The sequence below is a fragment of the Sciurus vulgaris genome, assembly GCF_902686455.1.
Source record: "Sciurus vulgaris genome assembly, chromosome: 9".
Taxonomy (NCBI): Eukaryota; Metazoa; Chordata; class Mammalia; order Rodentia; family Sciuridae; genus Sciurus; species Sciurus vulgaris.
In genome coordinates this window covers 88,036,327-88,058,095 of record NC_136469.1, presented here as the reverse complement: position 1 = coordinate 88,058,095, position 21,769 = coordinate 88,036,327, and the positions used below count along the sequence as shown (strand labels likewise).

Here is a 21,769-nt window from a genome sequence, read left to right as displayed (position 1 = left end):
ATGGTCAAGCATTAGCAATTGAAATTCCTTACTTCAGCAAATCAACTATTCCCTACTTCAGGAGTCATGTCTCTGGATAAAGTCAGCTAATTTCAGATCACATGCTCTTCTTAGCATTGAAGCTTGGTGAGGTATGTGGGTATGTACACTTATCGGAGGTCTCTTGTTAGGTCATTTACAAAGTCAACACAGGAAGAAGCAGTTGTTGAGGGTACAGTTTAACTAAAACCTAAGGTAGGACTAAGGAAAAGTCTCGATTAATAATTAACCTCAGAATTCACACAAAAAGTGGTGTTGGGGGTTAACTCAGAGTAGGAAACCTTTTTTCTTCCTCCATGTGACTGTGTTTCTTAAAGAAGCAGGTGACAACTTCAGAGAATGGTTTTACTTAACAGTCTGTCTTTGAAAGGCAGATCAAATGAATGGGAACAAGAGAAATGTGTGACTTTAACTTTTTAAAATGAAATGGCTCAACCCCTTCCCTGCCCAACTCCTTATTTCCCTCACAAGTTTAATGGTCTCTGATGAGCTTAGCAATTTTCTCTCATGCATTAAGCAGTATAGGTAGTTGCCCCCCACCCCCACTGCCTGCTTATGCAAGCTTACTTTGAACATGAAGTTTATGACCTCGGTTTTGATCTGTGTGCGGAAATCTGTCTTTTATGTGGAAGAATGCAAGGAATTATAGTACACCAGCATTAAGTTCATGAAGAAACCCTTGACCATTGCCAGCCACAGTCATTCATGCCTCAAAGTGCTGGATCTCACCACGGCTTCAGTACAGAACTGCTGGGAAGCAAGAATAACTAGCTTCCCAGGCTAGTTAAATGATTTCCACTGTGTTTCTGCAGTGGAAATATTGCCTGTTAACTGCTAGTATTCTGTATGGGGAAGTGAGGGGAGACTAAAGGGCAGCAAAAAGATGAAAGGCAGTTCCTTGAGCTTACTTTTTCCATTTTTCTGGCAAGTCTAAAGAAATAAAGATCAAATGAAGTTCACTGCTACTTCTATTGCTTTGCTTGAATTAGTTTATCTTTAACATGAGGAGTGGCCAAAATTTAAGATTTGTTTAGTGTTCTGAAGTGTGGACGATAGATTTAATTTGTACTTGGCAGATATTTGTCCAGACCCTACAATATGCCACACTGTGCTTTATGCCAGGGAAACAGAGATGATGATGGTGGCCATGATGATGACCACAGTAGCTACTGTTGATTGAGTTTGTCATTTCATTAAAGGTTCAGCACAGATTTTTAAAATTTATTCCTCCATTGACACCTACAAAAAAAGATACTACTAATTATTTTACAGTTTGGAAAAATTATGGATAAACCACCAGGTCAAAGTTTTTAATGGTAAAACCAAGATTTGAACTTAGGCAGTCTAACAACAAAGCCAAGCTCATAACCCTCATGGCTTGTCACCTTTTAAAATCAATCATAGTACTTGTCCTTACAGAACTAATTTGTCGTCATCTCCCATGAGATAATCCTCCTGGGCTTCTTTGATCCAAATTCTAATCCTATGTGGAATAAAGCACAGCATTTCCACAAACTCCTCATCAGACCTCATTCCAGTTTCTTCAATTCTTAGGGAACAGTTTGCAGGTCAGCATCTTCTTTAGCAGCTAAGGTTTTTAAGGCTTAAGGGATTTTTGATATTATTTTAATAACATGTTTAAAAGATGGTTGTTATAACTCAAAGAGTAATACAATAAAGTCTAAATAAGGCAGGGTTTAAGGTCTGACCTTTTAACCATTCTTCTGGCCCATTACCTAGCTCCCAGTCACCCCTATCACTGAGATCCCAAGGAGAGCTGTGCTTAGCAATTTCAGGCTCATTGACTTGTCAGTCAAGGTCATGTTAATGAAGACATCAATACCACATTTATCGTTTATCAAGCATCTATTATGAACCATGACCTGGACTAGGTCTTTTCTGCCATGCAGTCTTTATCATAGCCACTTTGTAGATGAGGATACTGAGGATAGGAGAAGTTAGTAATTTTTTTCTGAGTTATATAGCTGGTAGCTAGAAATCAAACCCAGGTCAGTCTGACTTCTGGACCTATGTTCTTAATCAGGGTCTCACTCTGGGTTTTACACACACACACACACACACACACACACATACACAGGCCCTTCTATTGCTGGGAGTTCTTACTCTTGTTATGAATTCTGTGTTGGTAAACTAGTTTCCCCTTATTAGTCAACTTAAATCTTTTCACATTTTTCTTTCTGAGAATGTTCTAACACTATTACCAAATCAAAGGTATAGAACTACATTTACCAGAATTTAAAATTTACTGACTTGATCTGAATATATTAAATCTTTGACTTCATCTCAATTTTACTATTCTATCTGGTTATAGGATCAGTCACTTAATTTTTCACTTTTAATGTTTGTTGACTGTAATACTATTTTATAATTATGCCTTTTGCCTTTCTGGGTGTGATTAATTATATAATTTTCTTTGCATAATTTTGTCACTTGACAATTCTTGATTTGCCTATAATCCTACTGTACCTTGTGTTTTTATATTTTATTTTCTTCTATTTATCTTTGTAAAAATGTAAATCTATTACTGTGTATATCATCCTAGCTTAACTTATGAGGTAGGGTCCCATTTTCTAAAAACACATTCTTTTTTTTTCTTTCTTTGGGAAATTTCTGTTGTAATGAATGATTCTAGTATGATTAATTTATGTGACCTCATGAACCAAATTCAATAAAAAATATCTTCTAACAATAATTCTGTCAAATTTCATCTAGAGTTCTGTAATGGCATATTTTTTATTAAGATATTATACTATTGTAAAAATATGGTAAATTTCATAAGACATTTGTATTATATTGAAGTTGACCAAAAATCAACTCCATAGCTTTTTTTCCCCAAAAAAATATATTTTCAAAAACTCTTTATTTCTAAGGCTATATTCCTGCCCACATCCTGTGCCATTGTGTGTTGATGATACCTTCTGATTTTATTTTGTGATAAATTTAATGATATCTATAATTATAAATTTAGAGAGAACAGACCTAAACTCCAAGACACAATTTTCCTTCATTTTAATGTTGAACCACAGTACAGAAAATATTTAGCTAAGCTCAGGTTAGGAGTAGAGATTAGACCAGGAATGGACTCTTGGTGACACTTTTTTACTCAAACTAGAAAAATGATTTACCAGGATTAAAAAGTAACTACCCTAAGAATTGAAACTTGTTTTTCATGAATGAATTATTCTTCCCTTTTCCCCTTTTGCTTTTCTTCCCTTTCTATCAAAATTACAAATGAAATGATAAAGAAATCATCATATACTAAGGAAAAAATGGAAGATGCTTTAAAAATGTGTTAAAGCAATAAAGTGATGTCTGTTAGTTTTTTATTTATTTATTTTTTGTAAATTTATGCAGAATTGTAAGGGATAGAAACGCTGGCATTCTAAAAGAAATAGAGGCCTATGTCCCAGCTCGGGTGACTTGAACGTGCTGTGTCCACCTCTCTGTGGTGACTGCTGGGTATTACAGCAGCCTGGCTTACCCTCCATCAGCATGTCCCTCCCACCCCCTTCAGCTTTTCAGGTCATTTTTTTTTTTTTTTCCTTTCCTGAGCTCAAGATCAAAATTAGTTATGTTAAAATTGTTAATTCTTTTAAAAAGAAGCATTTTTGACATTTTATAGAGATAAATATTTATTCCATAGAAATTTAACCATTCTTACAACTAATCAGTAATAGAGACCATCATGACCTGTTTTAGTATTCACTAGTTCTCTAATGGTGCCCTAAGGATCTCTGAGACTGAACTGCTCTAGACAGTCACAAGAAAGGATGCTAGGGCTGAAGTGGGGAGGGACTCAGTAGTAAAGTGCTTGCCTAGAATGTGAAAGAATGTGAAAGGCTGTGGGTTCAATCTCCAGCACTGGAAAGAGGGAGAGAGAGATGTGTGAGGGTCCCTGGGTTCAGTTCCTAGGCACTGGAAAAAGCCTGCTAGAAGTTATGAAATTATGCTTCACGTAATACATACAGTACTTCTTCAAATATTACTCTAAAGTCATACTATATTTTCTGATTACAATTGCCTCCTTTATATGGATTTGGTAAGATTGGCCTTAATTGACTTGTGGTTTTAATATTTTAGCTTTGAAAAATCCTGAAATTACTTGAACTTCTTTTCAAAATCCCATGCTGACAACCTTTTGTTGTCCAGAGAAAAGCCTTCCCAGCATCAGAATCATGCTTGATGTGCTCACACTTCCCAGGTCTAGGAAGAAGTGAAATCTACAGACTTCACATTTGAACTTCTCATTATTAAAACTCTTTGTATTAATGTAAAATTTTTTTGATGAACAATGGATAAAGATGTATTAATTGAGTTTTAAAAGATGTGTGTTAATTTATGCATGTAATTCATTGTTTCCAGATGTTCCACGCTCCTTTCAAGCCATGTTCTCATTAGTTTGTCCTCTTGATATTCCTGAGAAGAAAAGGGACAGTTGTTTGATGTTTATTTTATTTAAAGAGGCATTTACCCACCAAGTTGATAGCATTTGGCAAAAATTACAAAGGAAAAAAATTATCAGAGTGTGATGTTATAGAAGGATCTTGGTTTCCAGAGTGAGGCCACTTACTGCCTGTTTCTACCTCACAGTCCTTGCAAGCAGCTGGCTTGCATAGTCTACTGCTTTTAAAGGCAAAGGAAATCCCCCCCCAATTAATTAAAGAAAATATTATTAAGGTCACATATGATCATTAAAAAGCACACATTAAATGGAAATTGAAAGTCCCCTTCATCTATTTCTAGTGCAAAGAGTGCAGAAGTTTGTTAACTGAGGAAGAAAGCACACTTATCACTATGGTATAATATCCTGTCTTTTAGCCGTTTACTTAAATTATTCCTTCCAGTGTTCGTATTATTGTTGCTTTTAACCTTTATCCATTTTTTCCTTCCCAGTTTATTCCTATGCCAGTACTGTATGGTGTGTTCCTGTACATGGGGGTGGCGTCACTTAATGGTGTGCAGGTAAGTTTTCTGTTGCAATTGGAGTTAAGTGGTGCTTTTTTTTTTTTTTTTTTTTTTTGCAGTCCTGGGGATTGAACCCAGGGCCTTGTGCATGCAAGGCAAGCACTCTACCAACTGAGCTATCTCCCTAGCCCAAGGAGTGCATTTCTTATAGTAAGAATGGTTCAATAATGGAGCTTTAAAAAGAAACATTAATCACGAATAGTTAAGTTTTAAAAATTATTTAAATTAATTACATTAATTTTCTACTTTATCCACCTTTCACCTGCTTTTTGTTTCTGATTTAGTCAACAAAGTTAGCTTGTGTTAACGAATATCATCATAAATACTCATTCTTGAAGCAGGCTACTAAAAGTCATTTTGACCAGGAAGTGAGATATAGTCTTTCTTTTCCTTTCTTCTCTCTTTCTCTCTCCCCTTTTCTTCCTTTCCCCTTCCTTTTGCTCTCAAGAAGGGCATCTAATTCTTTAGGGTGCTCTTCAATGGAACTGATCTACTTGCCTTGACTGTACCAAGAACAAGCTATTCTTTCTTCATCTGTATTTCACATGGCTAAGCTCAATGATCAAAAGTTTTGCACCAATAAATGATTAAAGTCAATGTGGTTTATGTACTTCTGTTGTAAAAAATTTCATCTGTTCACAACTTGGTAAAACCAACCCCCCTTTTATTGTGTTTCTTTTCCTTCTTCTTCTTCTTCTTCTTTTTTTGTTTTTTCAGTGCTAGGTAAGCACTCTTACCAATGAACTAACTCCCCAACCCTGGCCTCCTTAAAAAAAATCATTTGGGAAAAATTTATTAGGGACTTTGTCTTTCAATTGAGGTTTAATTTAATTGGCACCAGGAAACTGGAAGTTCTGCTACTGCTTTCTGGCACCTTGTTAATTGCAGCCTTATTTAGCAGTCAGTAATGTTTTAATGGGAAAAGACTGCATGTTCTGTGAACATCACAAGAATTTATTTGAACTTCAAAATAGTCCTTGCTTTCATTTATTGAATTTAGATTAACTTGGTTTTAAAGTCAGATAGAGCTGGGCAAGTGGCCAGGGCCCCCCAGAGAGAAAAGGCTACTTTCCTTTTCCCTGTTTAGGACCATTGAGTGAGAGTTTCTTCACCACTGGAATATTTGTTACAGAATACAAAGTGGGTCTCATAGACCATGCAAGTTGAATGTAAATTTGAGTTTATTTGAGCTCATGCAACTTTTAGCCAATTCATTTGTAAAAATATTGTATTTTTATCTGCCATTGTCAATATTCTTTATTTCCCTAAAAAGAAAAATAAGTACCCACTATGACCCTGAGCTAATGGTTCTTATTTTTGTTTGCCCTTAATAACATGATCTAGATCTGAAATTTGATTCTGTGTGTTTGAGAAACTTTATTGATGGTTGGAGCTCAGAACGTGTTGGTTAAAGAATCAACTGCATCATGATGATGGGGGAAATAGGCTAAAGGGATAGCTAATAAAGTGCTAGATTCTGCAGTGCTTTTGCCTCTAATGCCCTTCCACCTTTCCTTACTTTCTCTTGATTCTGTTTCCTTTAGACCCTTTTGGCAAGATGGATTTAGCAAAATCGTTTAGTAACCCAATCTTCATAAATGGTGGGAGGGGATCCATCAGTCAAAGATAGCTCTAAAGGAAAAAGGAAAACCCTTTCAATAGGGAAATCACTGCAGAGAAAATTGTTTGTGAAACTGTGGTTTACTTTTACAATTTCTTTTTCTCCAGAAAGAAAACAGATATTATTTATGAGTTTATGTAACATAATTTCAATTCAACAGTGATTTACTGAGCCCCTTCCTTTGTAAGACCTTGTGATAACTTCTTTTTTTTAAAAAATTTATTAAAAAACAGAACTTTATTTTCTCACATTTCTGAAGGTTGAGAATTTCAAGAGCAAAGCACTTGCAGTTTCAGACTTCTAGTGAAGTGATGACTTCTTAAAGACCATCCTGTATACCATTGCTGTCAGTGTCAACTCGGCAGTTCTTTATTAAAGAGTAGCAGCTGGCATCAATCATTTCAATACCTGTTTATATGGGACTGTGTGCTAGCCTCCCTTAGATTTAAGCATCTAGTTGGCTGTCTTGAAACCCACTGTAATGCTCATGTGGCTTTTCTCTAGAAAGAAATGGTAATGCATTGCTGGATGTATTAGTGAAGCTGTACCATAGATAAGTAATGTTGAATTTATGGAAATATCAATGCATTCCTATTTTTAAGTTGGATATTTCCTTTATATCCTTAAAACATCCTTGAAATATATATGTGAGGCATAGTATTATTCCTTTTTCTTTCAGGTAAGACAAGTGAAGCAGAGTAAGATATATGAGTCAGATGTCTTCCTTTAGCATATCATTATTTAAATGGGCATAAAACCCTTTCCCCTGAGACTCAGTAAAAAATAGAAAACTTGGAGATGAACATCTACAATTTATGCTTTTCTCTGTGACTTTATTCTTTGGCGGACACTCTATCTCTTGTATCTGCAAAACGGTCCTACAAAATAATAATACTGAGAAGACTCATACTAGGGTCTGATGGTGCTAGACTAAATTTCTGCACTCCCTAACCGGTAACTCGTCCTTCCAAAAGGACATTGCAAAGGACATTGCTTTGTCTGAACATAAATCATTAGTGGTTACTTAGGCATAGCAGAAATGACTTTGTGAATCAGCCCTTGAAGTAATGCAGTTGGACTCTCTTTCCCTTTTCTCCCCAGTTCATGGATCGTCTGAAGCTGCTTCTGATGCCCCTGAAGCATCAACCTGACTTTATCTACCTGCGTCATGTACCCCTGCGTCGCGTCCACCTGTTCACTTTCCTGCAGGTGTTATGTCTGGCCCTACTCTGGATCCTCAAATCAACAGTGGCTGCTATCATTTTTCCAGTCATGGTAGGTAATCCTGTGATTGAACCTTCCCTTGAGGTTATGCTGATATCATGTGGTTATTGTGATATGAACACACATATGTCTTTTATGTGTAGTTCCAAAATTTTCTAGCTTTGACCTCATAACTCTGATCAGTGCAGTTTAAGTTGCCCATGTCTATGACTTTCTAGAATGAACCTTTGCATTAGGCTCCCCTGAGTTCAAATACTGAATGCTGGTCAGCAAACCTTCTTTGAGCTGCCATTAACTCATCAGTAAAACAAGGGTGGCATTGTTATTGGTCTGAGCACAAATAATAAATGTCAAATATAGAGCATAAAGCCTGAGTCACAGTAGACACTAATGCACATTAGTTATTTTTTAAATATTGTGTAATAGAACCAATATAAATAAGAGTAAAGGACATTTAAGTCTCAACAGGAGAAATGTTTGGAGACTTATGAGAAATCCTATAGTCCATTAGAAGAAAGGAAATTCAGTGTTTGAAATACTTTGTATCATGCCAAGTTAAAGGACAAGGGTAGACTACCTATCCTTGGCATGATATGATTAGAAGCAAGGTAAAGCAGCGAACATTCCACTCTGAATCAGAAATTTTAAAAGGGAAAGAAGGAATATAGGTTGTGTTTGGTCTCATTATTGAATTTTATAGCTTCTCATAACTCTCTATTTCTTGTAAAAAAAATGCACATACATACAAAACAGATCTCAAGGCCACCTCAGGTCTGTCTTCCCCATAATTTTGGAAACAATTTCCATACATTTATTACATTTTATATTATTTTTTTGTAAAACTCTTACTCTTAGCCAAGATTATTATTTTATTTTATGTATTTTGTTTATTGTCTCCAAGGGACACAGCAAAGAGTGGTAAGAAATATTAGTGATATATTTAAGCCATATTTTTTTCTTAATGGTCTCTTATATGATTTTTCTCCTTAAACTACATTAACTTACTGTAAAACACATTGAGCATGAGAATTGACTCCCATTTGCCTATTAGTATTATCTACTACCTACTAGATTTTCTAAAATCAGTATAAATTGAAGCTAGGCCACAATAAATTGGAAACATATACTATAAATTACTTACTGCTTGTGCTAAATAACAATGAGAAAATGCTTTACCTTTATAAAGTGTCTTTGTTTTTCAGAGCTTTGATTTGGTCATGAAACAGTCCTATAGTGACATTAGGGCAGATGTTGATAACTTCTCCAGAAAATGAAGAAACTGACGTATAGAGAGAGCATGATGTAGATAGAGACAGCTATTGAATTTGAGGCCAAACCAGAACTCCTATAACTTGCTGCATACTAATTTTGCTGTTGAGCAAACATGTGTATAATGTGCCTTCAGAAGTGAATGAAGGGAAAGGGAATTGGTGATCAAGAGCAAATCGTAGACCAAAGACACAAACATCAAGAGTACTTGGTATCAGGCTGGGGTTGTAGCTCAGTGGTAGAGTGCTTGTCTAGTATGTGTGAGGCCCTGGGTTCAATTCTCAGTGCCACATAAAGATAAATAAATAAAATAAAGGTATTGTGTCTATCTACAACTTAAAAAAAAAAAAAGAATACTTGATAGCAGCAGGCAGCTGGGCCCTTTGTCTTTTTCTTTTATCTGGTTTCTTGGTCTCAGATAACATACTTAATGATTCTAAGCTTCAGTTTCTCAGCAGTCAGGTAAAGATAATAGTATGTACTTTTTGAGTTTGTTATGCAGAATAAATACAATCAATAATACCTTAGTTTGGCACAGTTATCAAGCATATAGTAAGTATTTAGTTAATGATGGTGATTGAAGTAGTCCAGTAAATATAAAGGTCTAAGTATCCTCAAATACTACCTTATCAAATATATCTTGGAGTATTATGTCTTATGCTCATTTTCTTGACTTTCATAAACCCATATAATTTTTAAATCTTTGAATAATTAGAAATCATCTGCAGGCTTTATTTTTCCTTTAAATGTTTAGTTATTTTATTAAAAATCTCGTATAAGGAAATGGTTTTGAAAAATCATCCTTTCACATAAAAATTCTAATTGAATGTGATCATACATGTAGTGAACAAAGTGATCTTAACTGAGACTTTCATTAAACAACAACACACAAAGTAGGTTTCTGCCCACTTTGATGGGGCAGTGTCAGTCCTCATTGGGACAATGTCTAACAGTTTCTTTTATGCTCTTCGTATTTGCCCTTCTAGATCCTGGCACTTGTAGCTGTCAGAAAAGGTATGGACTACCTCTTCTCCCAGCATGACCTCAGCTTCCTCGATGATGTCATTCCAGAAAAGGACAAGAAAAAGAAGGAGGATGAGAAGAAAAAGAAAAAGAAGAAGGGAAGTTTGGATAGTGACAATGATGATGTAAGGGACTTTCCAAAATTCCAAAGTTGGTTAAAAAAGCAAAGGTGAAAGATGTACATTGTTATGCCTGATGTGAAGGGGAGGACTGAGTTGTAAGGTATTTGTCTGGCTGGGTGACATATTAATTATTTTACCTTCATTTACCCTTTATTTGCTCACTTTGGTTTTTTACATTTTCTATAGACTTTCTGTAACCATTCATACTAATAATGATATAAGGTCTTCCTAAAAAAAAAACCCAAACATTTTAAGGACTTCAGTCTCATAAGTATATATGTGTCATTTTAAGCCTAATGTGGACAAATACTGTTGTTCCTGCCTTCCATGAACTGTGTATCTATTTGAGTAGCTCTCAACCAAAGTCCTATGCTGTTGTATTATACCAGCAGTGTATTTATTCTAAACTGATTTGGCATTATATCTCTCTGTAACTCTTTAAAAAAAAAAAAAGGGAATTGGAGTTTGGGGTCTTTCTTTTTTTAACCTAATTATGGTGGTCAATATCATGTCCAGATGGTCCTCCTATAATTAGATGATTAAGTAAAGAAATGAAATTATTGACCATTTATTTTTCGTTAGGAGACCATTTCATAGAAGTACTGATGCCCTACTAGGGATCTGTAATCAATGCCAAGAGAAAAGCTGGGATTCGTTCTTAATGTGCGCGTACTCACTCACACACACACACACACACACACACACACACACACACATACACGCACACACATACACATACACCCACACAGCTTATCCCAGGAGCCTTTTGAAAGGATTGCTAAAATATATTTTCCATGTGAAAATTTGTTCTGAATTTTACATCAAGTAGTATGGTGTTTGTGTGTCATTACCCATTCTAAGTGTGAATATAGTTAATTTTTAGTCTCTTTGATCATGCATGCCTTATCCTAAATTGACATAACATTTCTTTAAAAGTGTATATTTTTGCTCCCATTTTGAAGATGAGAAGCTTTTGACTGAGAAGTATTGTCATTTAAAAATTTTGAAATATTAAAATTTTTTAACTTTATTGATGTATGACTGACAAAATTGTACACATTAAAAGAGTACAACATGGTGCTTTGAAATAGGTATTTAAGTCATTTTTTTTTCAAATGAGCAGTCATCAGTCACAAAGTCAAAACTTAATCCATGCCTCTCTGCTTATTCTACGTGATCAGTCTGTCTGATTGTATTCTTTTTGTAGAACTTGGAGTAGTACAGTGAAGGAAGGCAACAAACAGAATTGGATTTCAGATAAATTGATCCAATAAGAAAAAGCTAAATATACGAGGCACATTTAGCTAAAGAGAAAAGTGTCTGAGGGAGCTTTTATGACTGTCATCATCTATCTTAAGTGAGAGCAGGTATATAGATTTTCTGTTTCCATTGATGGCAGAAAAAGAGAATGTGTTTAAACTGCAGCAAAGGTTGTCACGCTGTAGGAAGAAAAACGATATGCTTATCCATTGGCTGAAATTCACAACTTGAAATGAATTTCTGAAGCATTCAAGATGAAAAAAAAAGATTATCTGAAATATTACAATGATTAAAGTAGTATTTCATCTTGAATTTTCAAAACAGGTGCCTCAGTTTATGTCCATGGACACCAAAAACTTAAAATTCATTACACACTACAAATGTGTGAGCTAACATTTTGCAGTTCTCTTCTCTGATGGTTTTTAAAGGGGGAGATAAATGAAATATCAACCTTGGGAAATGTTTTACATTTATTGCTCTTTAGTGATCAAGTGGGTTTCTGTAGTGCTCTTACAATTCATAGATAGTTTTCAGCAAACCATATTTTGTTTAAATAATGCTATTGTTTTATTAATATTTACAACTTTAAGCTACATCCTTTCAACAGATTTCTTAATGATGGTGTTTGATATTTGTTTCTTTCCTCTTCCTCTTCTCTACTCCACCCCTACCAAAACAAACAACAAACATGTGTATTTGTTCCTAGACAGTGAGCCCACCCAGGCAATTTAGAGTACATGTGTGGAGTAAATTCCCCATCTTGAGCCTATTTTTTGAGGGCTCTGGATTTGGAGGGTGAGTCTCCTGATGTTGCCCTAATAGTCATGTGCTGTACGGATCCATGGATACAAGGAACCACATTGGACGTGAGAGTTATAGCACTATTGCTAATGACTTGTAGTGGCTTGTCAAAGTTTTGAACCACTCATAGTTGTTCTTTTACCTGCCTGGTAGGCTGTGTAGCTTGCCAACCTGTCCCTCTATAAGTGCCATTATTTGGGAAGTGCTAGAAATAAGATGTACCATTCTTGACATTGTCATAAGGGCAGATGTATATGGCATCTTAATTTTTGTTTTTGTTAACTTAAGGGTATTGTCTTAGTTCTCTGAAAGAATATTGTGGGTCATTAACCTTTGTAGACTCATCCTAATTTTCAAAATAGGTAGTAAGCTTTGTGTTAAAATTTATTTGTATTTTGACCCCTGGTTCTCAGTTTAAAAAACTTCAACTGAAGATCGTCTCCTTTATACCTAGAGAGTTAAGAGATGAATTGGATATTTCACTTCAACCATACACTTGAATTCAATATGGTGACTTTTTTTTTTTAAAGTAAAGTGGTAATCCTGTGTAAATCTGTGACAGTTTGGACTAGGTGGCCTGTTCTTTAAGCAACCATATGATTAGCTATTTGGCATTATGATTATTATTCTGGTTATGATTCTCTGAAGGTCTGACTATTATAGACACTTCCTTTTGGTTTTATTTTGTTGTGTTATGCTTATGTTTTTAGATAGCTTTGGTGCCTGCTAATTGAAATGAAACTTGCATTGTAAAATAGTGTCTGATGGAGTATTGAAGTAAAGGAAGGAGGTTTCTTGATAGTGGGCTTCTTGATAGTGGATGTTCAACAAGTCTTCCTTGTTGTGGAAGGAAATGTGGGGTATGATTTTCTGGGAGACAGATTCAGAGAAGTGTAAGGATGTAGGAATGTTAAAGCTATATTATAGTTTAGGAAATTTCCTAGATTTAATCTATTTCACAGTGAGATTATTTGCTACGCAAATGTAACAACCCATGTTTTATGATTGGGAATCTAGCTATGGAAAATTTTACAACTAAGCTGTAGTAATCTCTATTTGGTCTGGTTCTAGTTTTAGTGGATTAAGCCCATTAACTCCAGAAGAGGAAACCGTATGGATTTGAAAGATGATGTCAAATTTGAAAAGTTTGCAGATTGGAAATAATTATATCTAGAACTTTTTCCTTAGTATAATGAAATGATAATATGATAGGTTTGATCAATACTGGGAGATAGGAAGGACTGGGTAATAAAAACATTCTAAAAACAATTATACATTCTTTTCACAGTCTGACTGCCCATACTCAGAAAAGGTTCCCAGTATTAAAATCCCAATGGACATCATGGAACAGCAGCCTTTCCTAAGTGATAGCAAACCTTCCGACAGTGAGTAGAACTAACCTCTTGCATGCTTGCTTGAGTATGATTTGCACCTATAGAGAAAATACTTTAGAACTGTCATCTCCATTCACTTCATTTGTCTTTCTTTTTTAAATTAAGATTTATACTTAATTCTTATAAAAGGTTACTTTTACATTCCCTAAACTTGACTCTTAACTTACTTTTATCCATAACCTTTCAGTTTTTATTTGGTAGTCTTTTCTCTTCCCCAAGTCATCACCAGTGTTGTTTTTTTGTTTTTGTTTTTGTTTTTTTTCCAATTTGCTAAACCTGTAACCATGTTTTTAATTGACTTTTCTTTTCATTTCTCACTGGTATTTAGAATCGCCGCTTATAGTACTACATCACTGTCTGTTACTGTTTGTCTTCCTTAGGTTTCAACCAATGACCAAATCTGCTGAAAAGAAATTACATCTTGGATCCCTCAGTGATTAATGAATTAATTGTTAATATTCAGAATTTAGAATAATTGCTATTTTCACTTAAATTGGTAATCATAAAATATTAGCACAACTTTTTTCTTCCTGATTTCTTCATTCCTCTTCTGCTATTTCAAAATCATCATTGTAACTGCTCTGGTCTTCCTGGGGTGATAGCCTGGTGGCTACAGTGTGATGGTTTGTGACATGTTAGTCATCTTTTCTTTTGTAATTGAGTTAACAGGCCACTCCATGGTGACATTAGTGAATGTCTGAAGCTTTTGCAATAGCAAGTAGCATTTGCCTCCAAACTGCTTTCCACTTTAAATTCTCATTTGAAGAAAACGCGTTCTTTTAGATCCAGATGCACTACAAAGTTTGTTGATCTGTTACAGGAAAAGAGACAGTTGAGACACTTTTCTATCTAGTTGATAATGCAACTTCAACTTCAGTAAGAGTTTAACATTACTAAAAAAAGTTTGAAATGAGTGACAATTGAAACAATTTAGGTATATTCGTTACCAAGTGCTGAGTAACAAATTACGATACAACCTAGCAGCTTAATACATCAAACTTGTATTTTCTCACAGTTTCTGACACTCAGAAATTTTGGAGTGGCCAATTTGGTAATTCTGGCTCAGAATCTCTCAAGAGATTGCACACCACGCAGTCAGCTGGAACTGGATCTCTAGAGGCTTGATAGCAGTTAGGGATCTGCTTCCAAGCTCACTCGCAAGACCTGTGACAGGAAGTTTCAGTTCCTCAGCCTGTGGACTTGTCTATAGAGCTACATGTGATACGGCTTCCCCTTGAGCCAGTGACAGAAGAGTGAAAACAAGACGGAAGCTGTACTCTTTTATAATCAAATCCCAGAAGTGACAAACCACCTTCTGCCATTTTCTTTTCGTTATACAGACCAACTCTGTTGCAGTGCAGAAGGAATTACACAAGAACATAAATACCAGGAGATGATAGGGATCATTGCAAGCCATCTTGGAGGTTGGCTACCGTTCTGGGTTTAAAGAACAAGGAATCAAATCAGTCTTACTTTTGTTGTCCGACTTGTAACTATATTTTGTAACTGAAGCTAATTTTCTGCTCACTCTTGTCAATGGGATTTGGCTAAAAATTTTCTTTTTTAATTGTAGCTTCCAAAACCATGTTTTGAGTCCATTTTTCATCACTAGAGAGTTAATGTTATGAGGAGACAGACACACGTTCATATAGTGTGTTTGTCTTCCGTTGCTATCTTAACTGGCATAGCCCCTTCTAAATATTTAAAAATATTTCAAATTTGTGGTAAAAATTTGTTTTCCAGTTGTTCTTCATCCTCTCAAAAACCCTCTAACAGCATAAATTGAAAGTCAAGAGTGATATTGGATGTTTTTTTGATCACACATGATCATTTTGATGGAAATCTTTCCTAATGTCATGGATGTATATTTATAACCATGAAAGAACGAAATTGGTCAAAGTTGCATTGCCTTCTAAGTACTTCAATCCTCATCCCAAGTAACAGCTAGACAAAATAGTGAATGTCCAAGATGGAAGGAAATTCCAGGGCAAGCATCAGACATTTAGAAGATGCTGTCACCTTTTAGAAATGATTCCCCTCTTACTCTTCTCACCATAATGACAACAGTGATCCTTCCCAGAAAGCCAGAAGTGGAGGAAAGGAAGAGATTGAGACTTAGTTTGATACAGTCTTTATTGGAATTGTCTAAATTTGTCTCTTTTACTCTTTTCAGTTGTGAAAAATTCCATCAATTTTCATGAAGATTTTTATTTCCACTCTGATTTTCCACGTTCCCACAGTTCTATTACTTTTGATTTGAAATGTGTTTTTCTTTCCAGGAGAAAGATCCTCAACATTCCTTGAACGCCACACATCATGCTGATAAAATTCCTTTCCTTCAGTCGCTCGGTATGCCAAGGTAAAGGAGAGTCCAGTGTTTTGCCTTGTTTGTGGGACGATTGCCCCATAGACATGTAGTCAATGGCGGGTTATTGGCAGAACTCCCTGTTCTCTTTCCTCTCTCTGATTTATTTTACATGAATTACCCAAGAACCAAAATTCACCCCAGCTTTTACTGGTAGAAAGACCTCTGTGAGACCTGCTTACTCTTAGAAATAATGGAATCTTTCAATATCATTAAGTTAAAGTCCAGGATCAATATTAGCTCTTATAATTTCAGCGTCCTGACTGATTTAAGGGTAACTGACGTTTCCTGGCAGCTCTCAATCAGTAGTTTCCTTCCCTCAAACAAGGCTCTGGAGATGACAAGTTCATCTGGGTCTCGAAAGATTGGAAGCTCTGAATATTTTCAGCATATTAGTCTTATTGTCCTATAATTTTGGACAATATTGCCCTCTTACTAATTCCTCATTTTATCTTTTGGTTAGTTTTTTTTTAATCTAGATATCAGATATTATACATTTTTTACTTGAATTTCTTTTTATTTATCCCATTAACAAAATATCAATTTTTAATATGGAAGGAGGAGATGAGGATTAAAGAGAATGAAGTTGGATGTGTTTGAATTCTGTATAATGAAAAAACATGACAGAGAAAATCAGACTTACTTATTATTTCTTTTCTTTCTTTTTTCTTCTCTAGTCCTCCTAGAACTCCAGTAAAAGTTGTGCCTCAGATTAGAATAGAACTTGAGCCTGAAGACAATGATTATTTCTGGAGGAGCAAGGGAACAGAAACTACATTGTAACCCGTTCGTCTCTCTTAAAACTGACAGTTTTGTTGTTAATGTTCCTTTTTTTTTTTTTTTGTCTGTTTGTTTTTAAATTTTTGTGTTTCAGTTTTTGGTCACTGGCCAAATAATACAGCACTCTCTCTGCTTCTCTCTTGCATAGGTTAAATCAAGACAATAGTGCACCGTTCCCTAAAAACAGCATCTGAGGAATCTCCCTTTTGTTCTTATGTTTTCAGATGTGTCCTCTGACATCCTAATTCCTGTCACTCAAGACATGCACAGATCCTGTCCTTTTCCTTTATTTAGCAGAGGTCAAAAGTATTAAGATTTTATAACATCTTTTATTAAAATATTGAAGGAACTTAAAACTTTAGCTTTGGAGCTGTGCTTACTGGCTTGTCTTTGTCTGGTAGAACAAACCCTGCCCTCCAGACAGAGTCTCTTCTTGCTTATAGAGCTCCCCAGGACTGGAAAAAGTGCTGCTATTCTTACTTGCTCTTGCTTATAAACCCTAATCTTAGAGTTATCAAAAGAAGAAAAACTAAAGGTACTTTACTCCCTGTAGAGAAACCATTGCCATCATTGTAGCAAGTGTTGGAATGTCCCTTTTTCCTATGCAACTTTTTTTAACCCTTTAATGAACTTATCTGTTGAGTACATTGAAGAATATTTTTCTTCCTAGATTTTGTTGTTTAAATTATGGGGCCTAACCTGCAACTTATTTTTTGTCAATTTTTTAAACTTTTTTTTAATTACTGTAAAGAAATGAATTTTTCCTGCAGCAGGAAACATAGTTTTGAGTAGTTCTACCTCTTATTTGTAGCTGCCAGGCTTTCTGTAAAAATTGTATTGTATATAATGTGATTTTTACACACACACATACACAGACATGCACACACACACACAATCTCTAAGGTAAGCCAGAAGGCTAGATAAAAACACCATGTTTCTTAGCATCCACTTTCCCCTTTCTTTAAAAGAAACAACTGTTCTATGAAGGAGCTTGAGGAAAGGAGAGCCATTCTTACACAATGGAGTAACTGATGTTCTGATAATGGTAGTATCTGGGCACGAATGCTGATCGTATTACCATGTCGATGTCCTATGCAGTATTGTTAGGCATTTTTAAACTTTGAAATATTTGTGTGTTTGTGTATGTGCTCTGTGTGTAGCTGGTGCACATATGTGCAAAGTTAGAAAAAGAAAGTGTGACAGTAGACAGAGTAAAATTATCAAGTCTCTTGTGTCGGTTTTCATAAAGGCCAAACCACATATAAAAGATTTATCAGGAGGTCCGTGAAACTTGCCATTATGCAAATAAGGGTAAGCATATTTTATTACCCAGGCATTAGTCACCATCATTGATATAGTAGCCCATGTTTATAATAAAAAATCCATAAAAATATTAACAGCCCATTTACACACCTATAAAATATTATAGGAATACAGAGAAGTCTTCAGAGGTAATTTGATGTGCATACATTATAACAATACTCACACACATTCTTTGGGGATGCAAAGGCAATTATTCTTTGTGGTTGGGACACTTAGACACTTAGAATGTGTATGTATATACAGACATGTATACCTATGCTTGTTTCCATATTGAAAATTAGACCTTTATTAACCAAATTGAACATGGTATTTACATGTAATGTTTTCAGTGTTACATTATATATTGAATGTGTTTTGAAAAGGACATTTTAAATGTTGAAGTCATACTTTTGGATTCATATAACCTTGATTGTGACATATCCTCACCATAGCAAGTTTTTGGGAAATGTAAAAAAAGCAGAATGAAACCTCTTATTTGGTTTCATAATATGCACTTATTGACTCCCACTCATTCCTGTAGTAATTAAATTATAATTCTGCCCTCTTGAAATATTCATTACAAAAATTTTCTTATCCTTAGTTGTTACTTTTTTGTGTTGTTTTTTGGTGCCAGGGATTGAACTCAGGGGCACTCAACCACTGAGCCATATCCCCAGCCCTATTTTTTATTTTATTTAGAGATAGGGTCTCACTGAGTTGCTTAGTGCCTTGCTTTTGCTAAGGCTGGCTTTGAACTCTGGGACCCTCCTGTCTCAGCCTCCTGAGCTGCTGGGTTTACAGGTGTGAGCCACCGCGCCCAGCTTAGTTGTTACTTTTGTGGTGTCTGGTCATCTTAAAACTTTTAATTTTATACAAATTGGAGGTAAACTATCCCAATATTGTTCATTAAAATGACAGTGGCAAGTCACATTTTATTGCGTTAGAACTTCAAATATCAGATTTTGGCATTATGTTTGTATTTAGAGCTAACCCTAAAATGGTGAGTCTATATTATCTAGTTTTCTGTTATCCTAATTTAAAACCATGTAAGAAACCTTTCCCATAACATGTTTAAAAGCTGCATAGTAAATTCAGGCTAACTCTCATAATGGTAAATTAAAGGTATGTCTCTTTATTTTTATAAAAGTCCTAGATGTAAAAATATTTTTTTCTGATTGTGAATCAAAGCAATTTAACCCATCATTTCAGCCTCTGAGTAGAGGGAAATGCATCTTCAGTCCCACTTAGGATCCTTGTTTTATGTCTGGTCAGAGGGTTGGTATTGATGATGTGAGCACAAAACAGCACCTTATGTTTGCTGCAAGGACCAGTTTGTGTCTAACCCTTTCAATACTGTGGAACCCAGGGTGGTTTTTAAAGGTCATTACTTCAGAGGAACCAAGGTAGTTGCCACACTTGTAAACAAAACTGAGGTCCCTGTGAGCCCCCAGATTATCTGTATTCTAATTGAATTTACTTGTTATTTAAGAACTAACAAGATTTTTGGATGGTTTTGTCTCTGTGTTAACTGGACACACATCCAACAGTAAATCTTTTATGAAGTATTTCTTTCCTCCCTGATGTGAATTTAGATTCAGGTTTCTAGAAGTAACAACCAAATACATTTGAGTTCTGAACCAGGAGTCCTGTGAATTTAGAAACTGACTGTTGGAAGGGAAGAGATGATTAGGACATGCATCTGCCAATCAAAGGAGTGAATAGTTGTCTCTGGCTTACATGTGGGAGAAAATCTCTTGGAGACCCTGTTTTCCTTGAGAAAAGTCATTCTTTCTGCTATTGGTAACAACTGTTTGGAATCCTGTTGATTTTGTGCACTATATACAGCATTGCTCCTGCCCCTTCTTCCAGTCAAGGCTGAGGGGTGGGTCTGTGGAGGAACTTAACTAATTTGAAAAAGCCAGAAGACAAACACCTCCCTCCTCAGCCCCAGCCTCAAAAAATGGTGAAAAAATAATGGTCTGCTGTCCACAATTCAGTTTGTGTGTACGTAATGCACGTGCAGCAACACACACAGAGCAAATCTTTTATCAGCTATATATTGGTGTTTCATATAGAGAATGATTGTCTTCCGAATTTTTGGTTCTTTTATTTTTAACTGTGTTGAAGTACTTGAAATGTATTGACTGCTGACTATCTTTTAAAAACAAAACCATTTGAGTTGTATCACAGAGGTTGACATTGTTTAGGGATGGGACAAAGCTTTCTTCAGTCCTTTTCATACCACTTAATGATTTTGGTGCAGAAACCTGAGATTTTTCTTATTTTTATTCCATGATATTTCACATCTGCTCTCACAGGATGAGCATGGAAGCCCAGTGGCACCAAGTGGCTAAATACAATTTAAAAAGTAGCAGCACTTCACTCTCCGAAGAGCTTCATGAATTTTCAGATTATGATTTCGTTGAACTCCATTGTAGCCTGAAAAAAGCAAAAACAAACCTTTTGTAACATATGCTCATCAGTCAAGTTGTGTTTTGATCAGAAATTTAGATATATCTCATTTGCTGGCTCATTTTGCTGTGCTCTATGGGTACATACAAAAATCCTGAATTCTGTTTTCCTAGGCAAATATTGCAACTCAGGGCTAAAGTTACCCAGTGAAACTTTTAGAGCCAGAAGTAACTTTGTCCCAGTCCTACAATGTGAAAAGATTGAGTAGTTGCCTCTTTTTAGCCATTTTCATGGCAGGTACATATCTGTACACATTACTTTTCAGAATCAATACGCACTTTCAGATATTCTTATTTTTATTCTCTCAAGTCTTTATTAACTTTGGAGAAATGATGCATCTTTTTATTTTAAATGAAGTTGATCAACATGGTGGAACAAAATGATAAAGAACAGAAAACATTTCAATATATTACTAATAATTTTTTCCAATATAAAACCTAAAATTCCTATAACATTATAGTATTTTACAGTTTTATGAAGCTTTCTATTGTGACTTTTATGGAATTATGAGATGAAGAAGATGAGATATTTTAGCATTTATATTTTTCAAAATTAAATGTATACTTAAAATAAAGTAACTTTATGCATTTATGAGTGTCAAGTGCTTCTCTTTAACTCTTCAACTAATTGTTCAATGCCTGTTATTTTGCTCTTCCGGGTGCTACAAAGATGAGTATAAAGATGAGTAAGTCAGAGCCCCCTGTCCTTAGATTTTTTTAATCCCTACAGGCTGAAGGATAAAGTAAGTGCCCAAATGATCTGAGATTGTTAAGAATTACCTATTTAAATGTTAAGAACTGCTCTCATGCAAGTGTTTAAAGTAAGAAAAAAAAAGTGTCAGACTAAGAATAATAAGAACTATTTGATGGAGTAAAAATATTGTCATTGTTTCTTTTATAGAGTTAGTGAAATATAAAATACCACCTTCTAGAGTCTAGTTTGCTGTGTATACTCACTTCTCAAAGCAAACAAAAAGCTGCTAAGCTAAGCACTTATTAGAAAATAATTACTCAAATGAACAAAAATCTCAGGAGACTTTCAAAAGGTATATCACCCACACTTTTACTGGGCCTACCCAGGATTCCATTTGATATTTACTATTCTCTAGGGA

General features: G+C 35.2%; 1 protein-coding gene across 7 annotated transcripts in view; it reads left to right on the top strand.

Annotated features, from left to right (window-relative positions):
• SLC4A4 (solute carrier family 4 member 4) overlaps nt 1-21,247 on the top strand; it is a 327,400-nt gene extending 306,153 nt beyond the window's left edge. For 5 of the 7 annotated variants that reach the window (XM_079152708.1, XM_079152710.1, XM_079152709.1 and 2 more), the window contains 6 exons: nt 4,954-5,022; nt 7,748-7,921; nt 10,126-10,287; nt 13,634-13,730; nt 16,019-16,098; nt 16,782-21,247. In XM_079152708.1, coding sequence (XP_079008834.1) covers nt 4,954-5,022; nt 7,748-7,921; nt 10,126-10,287; nt 13,634-13,730; nt 16,019-16,062 — 546 coding nt within the window. In that variant the 3' untranslated portion in view covers nt 16,063-16,098; nt 16,782-21,247. The remainder of the gene's footprint in view (nt 1-4,953; nt 5,023-7,747; nt 7,922-10,125; nt 10,288-13,633; nt 13,731-16,018; nt 16,099-16,781) is intronic. The other 2 variants (XM_079152712.1, XM_079152711.1) reach the window with 1 other exon arrangement.
• Nucleotides 21,248-21,769: the final 522 nt, after the last annotated feature.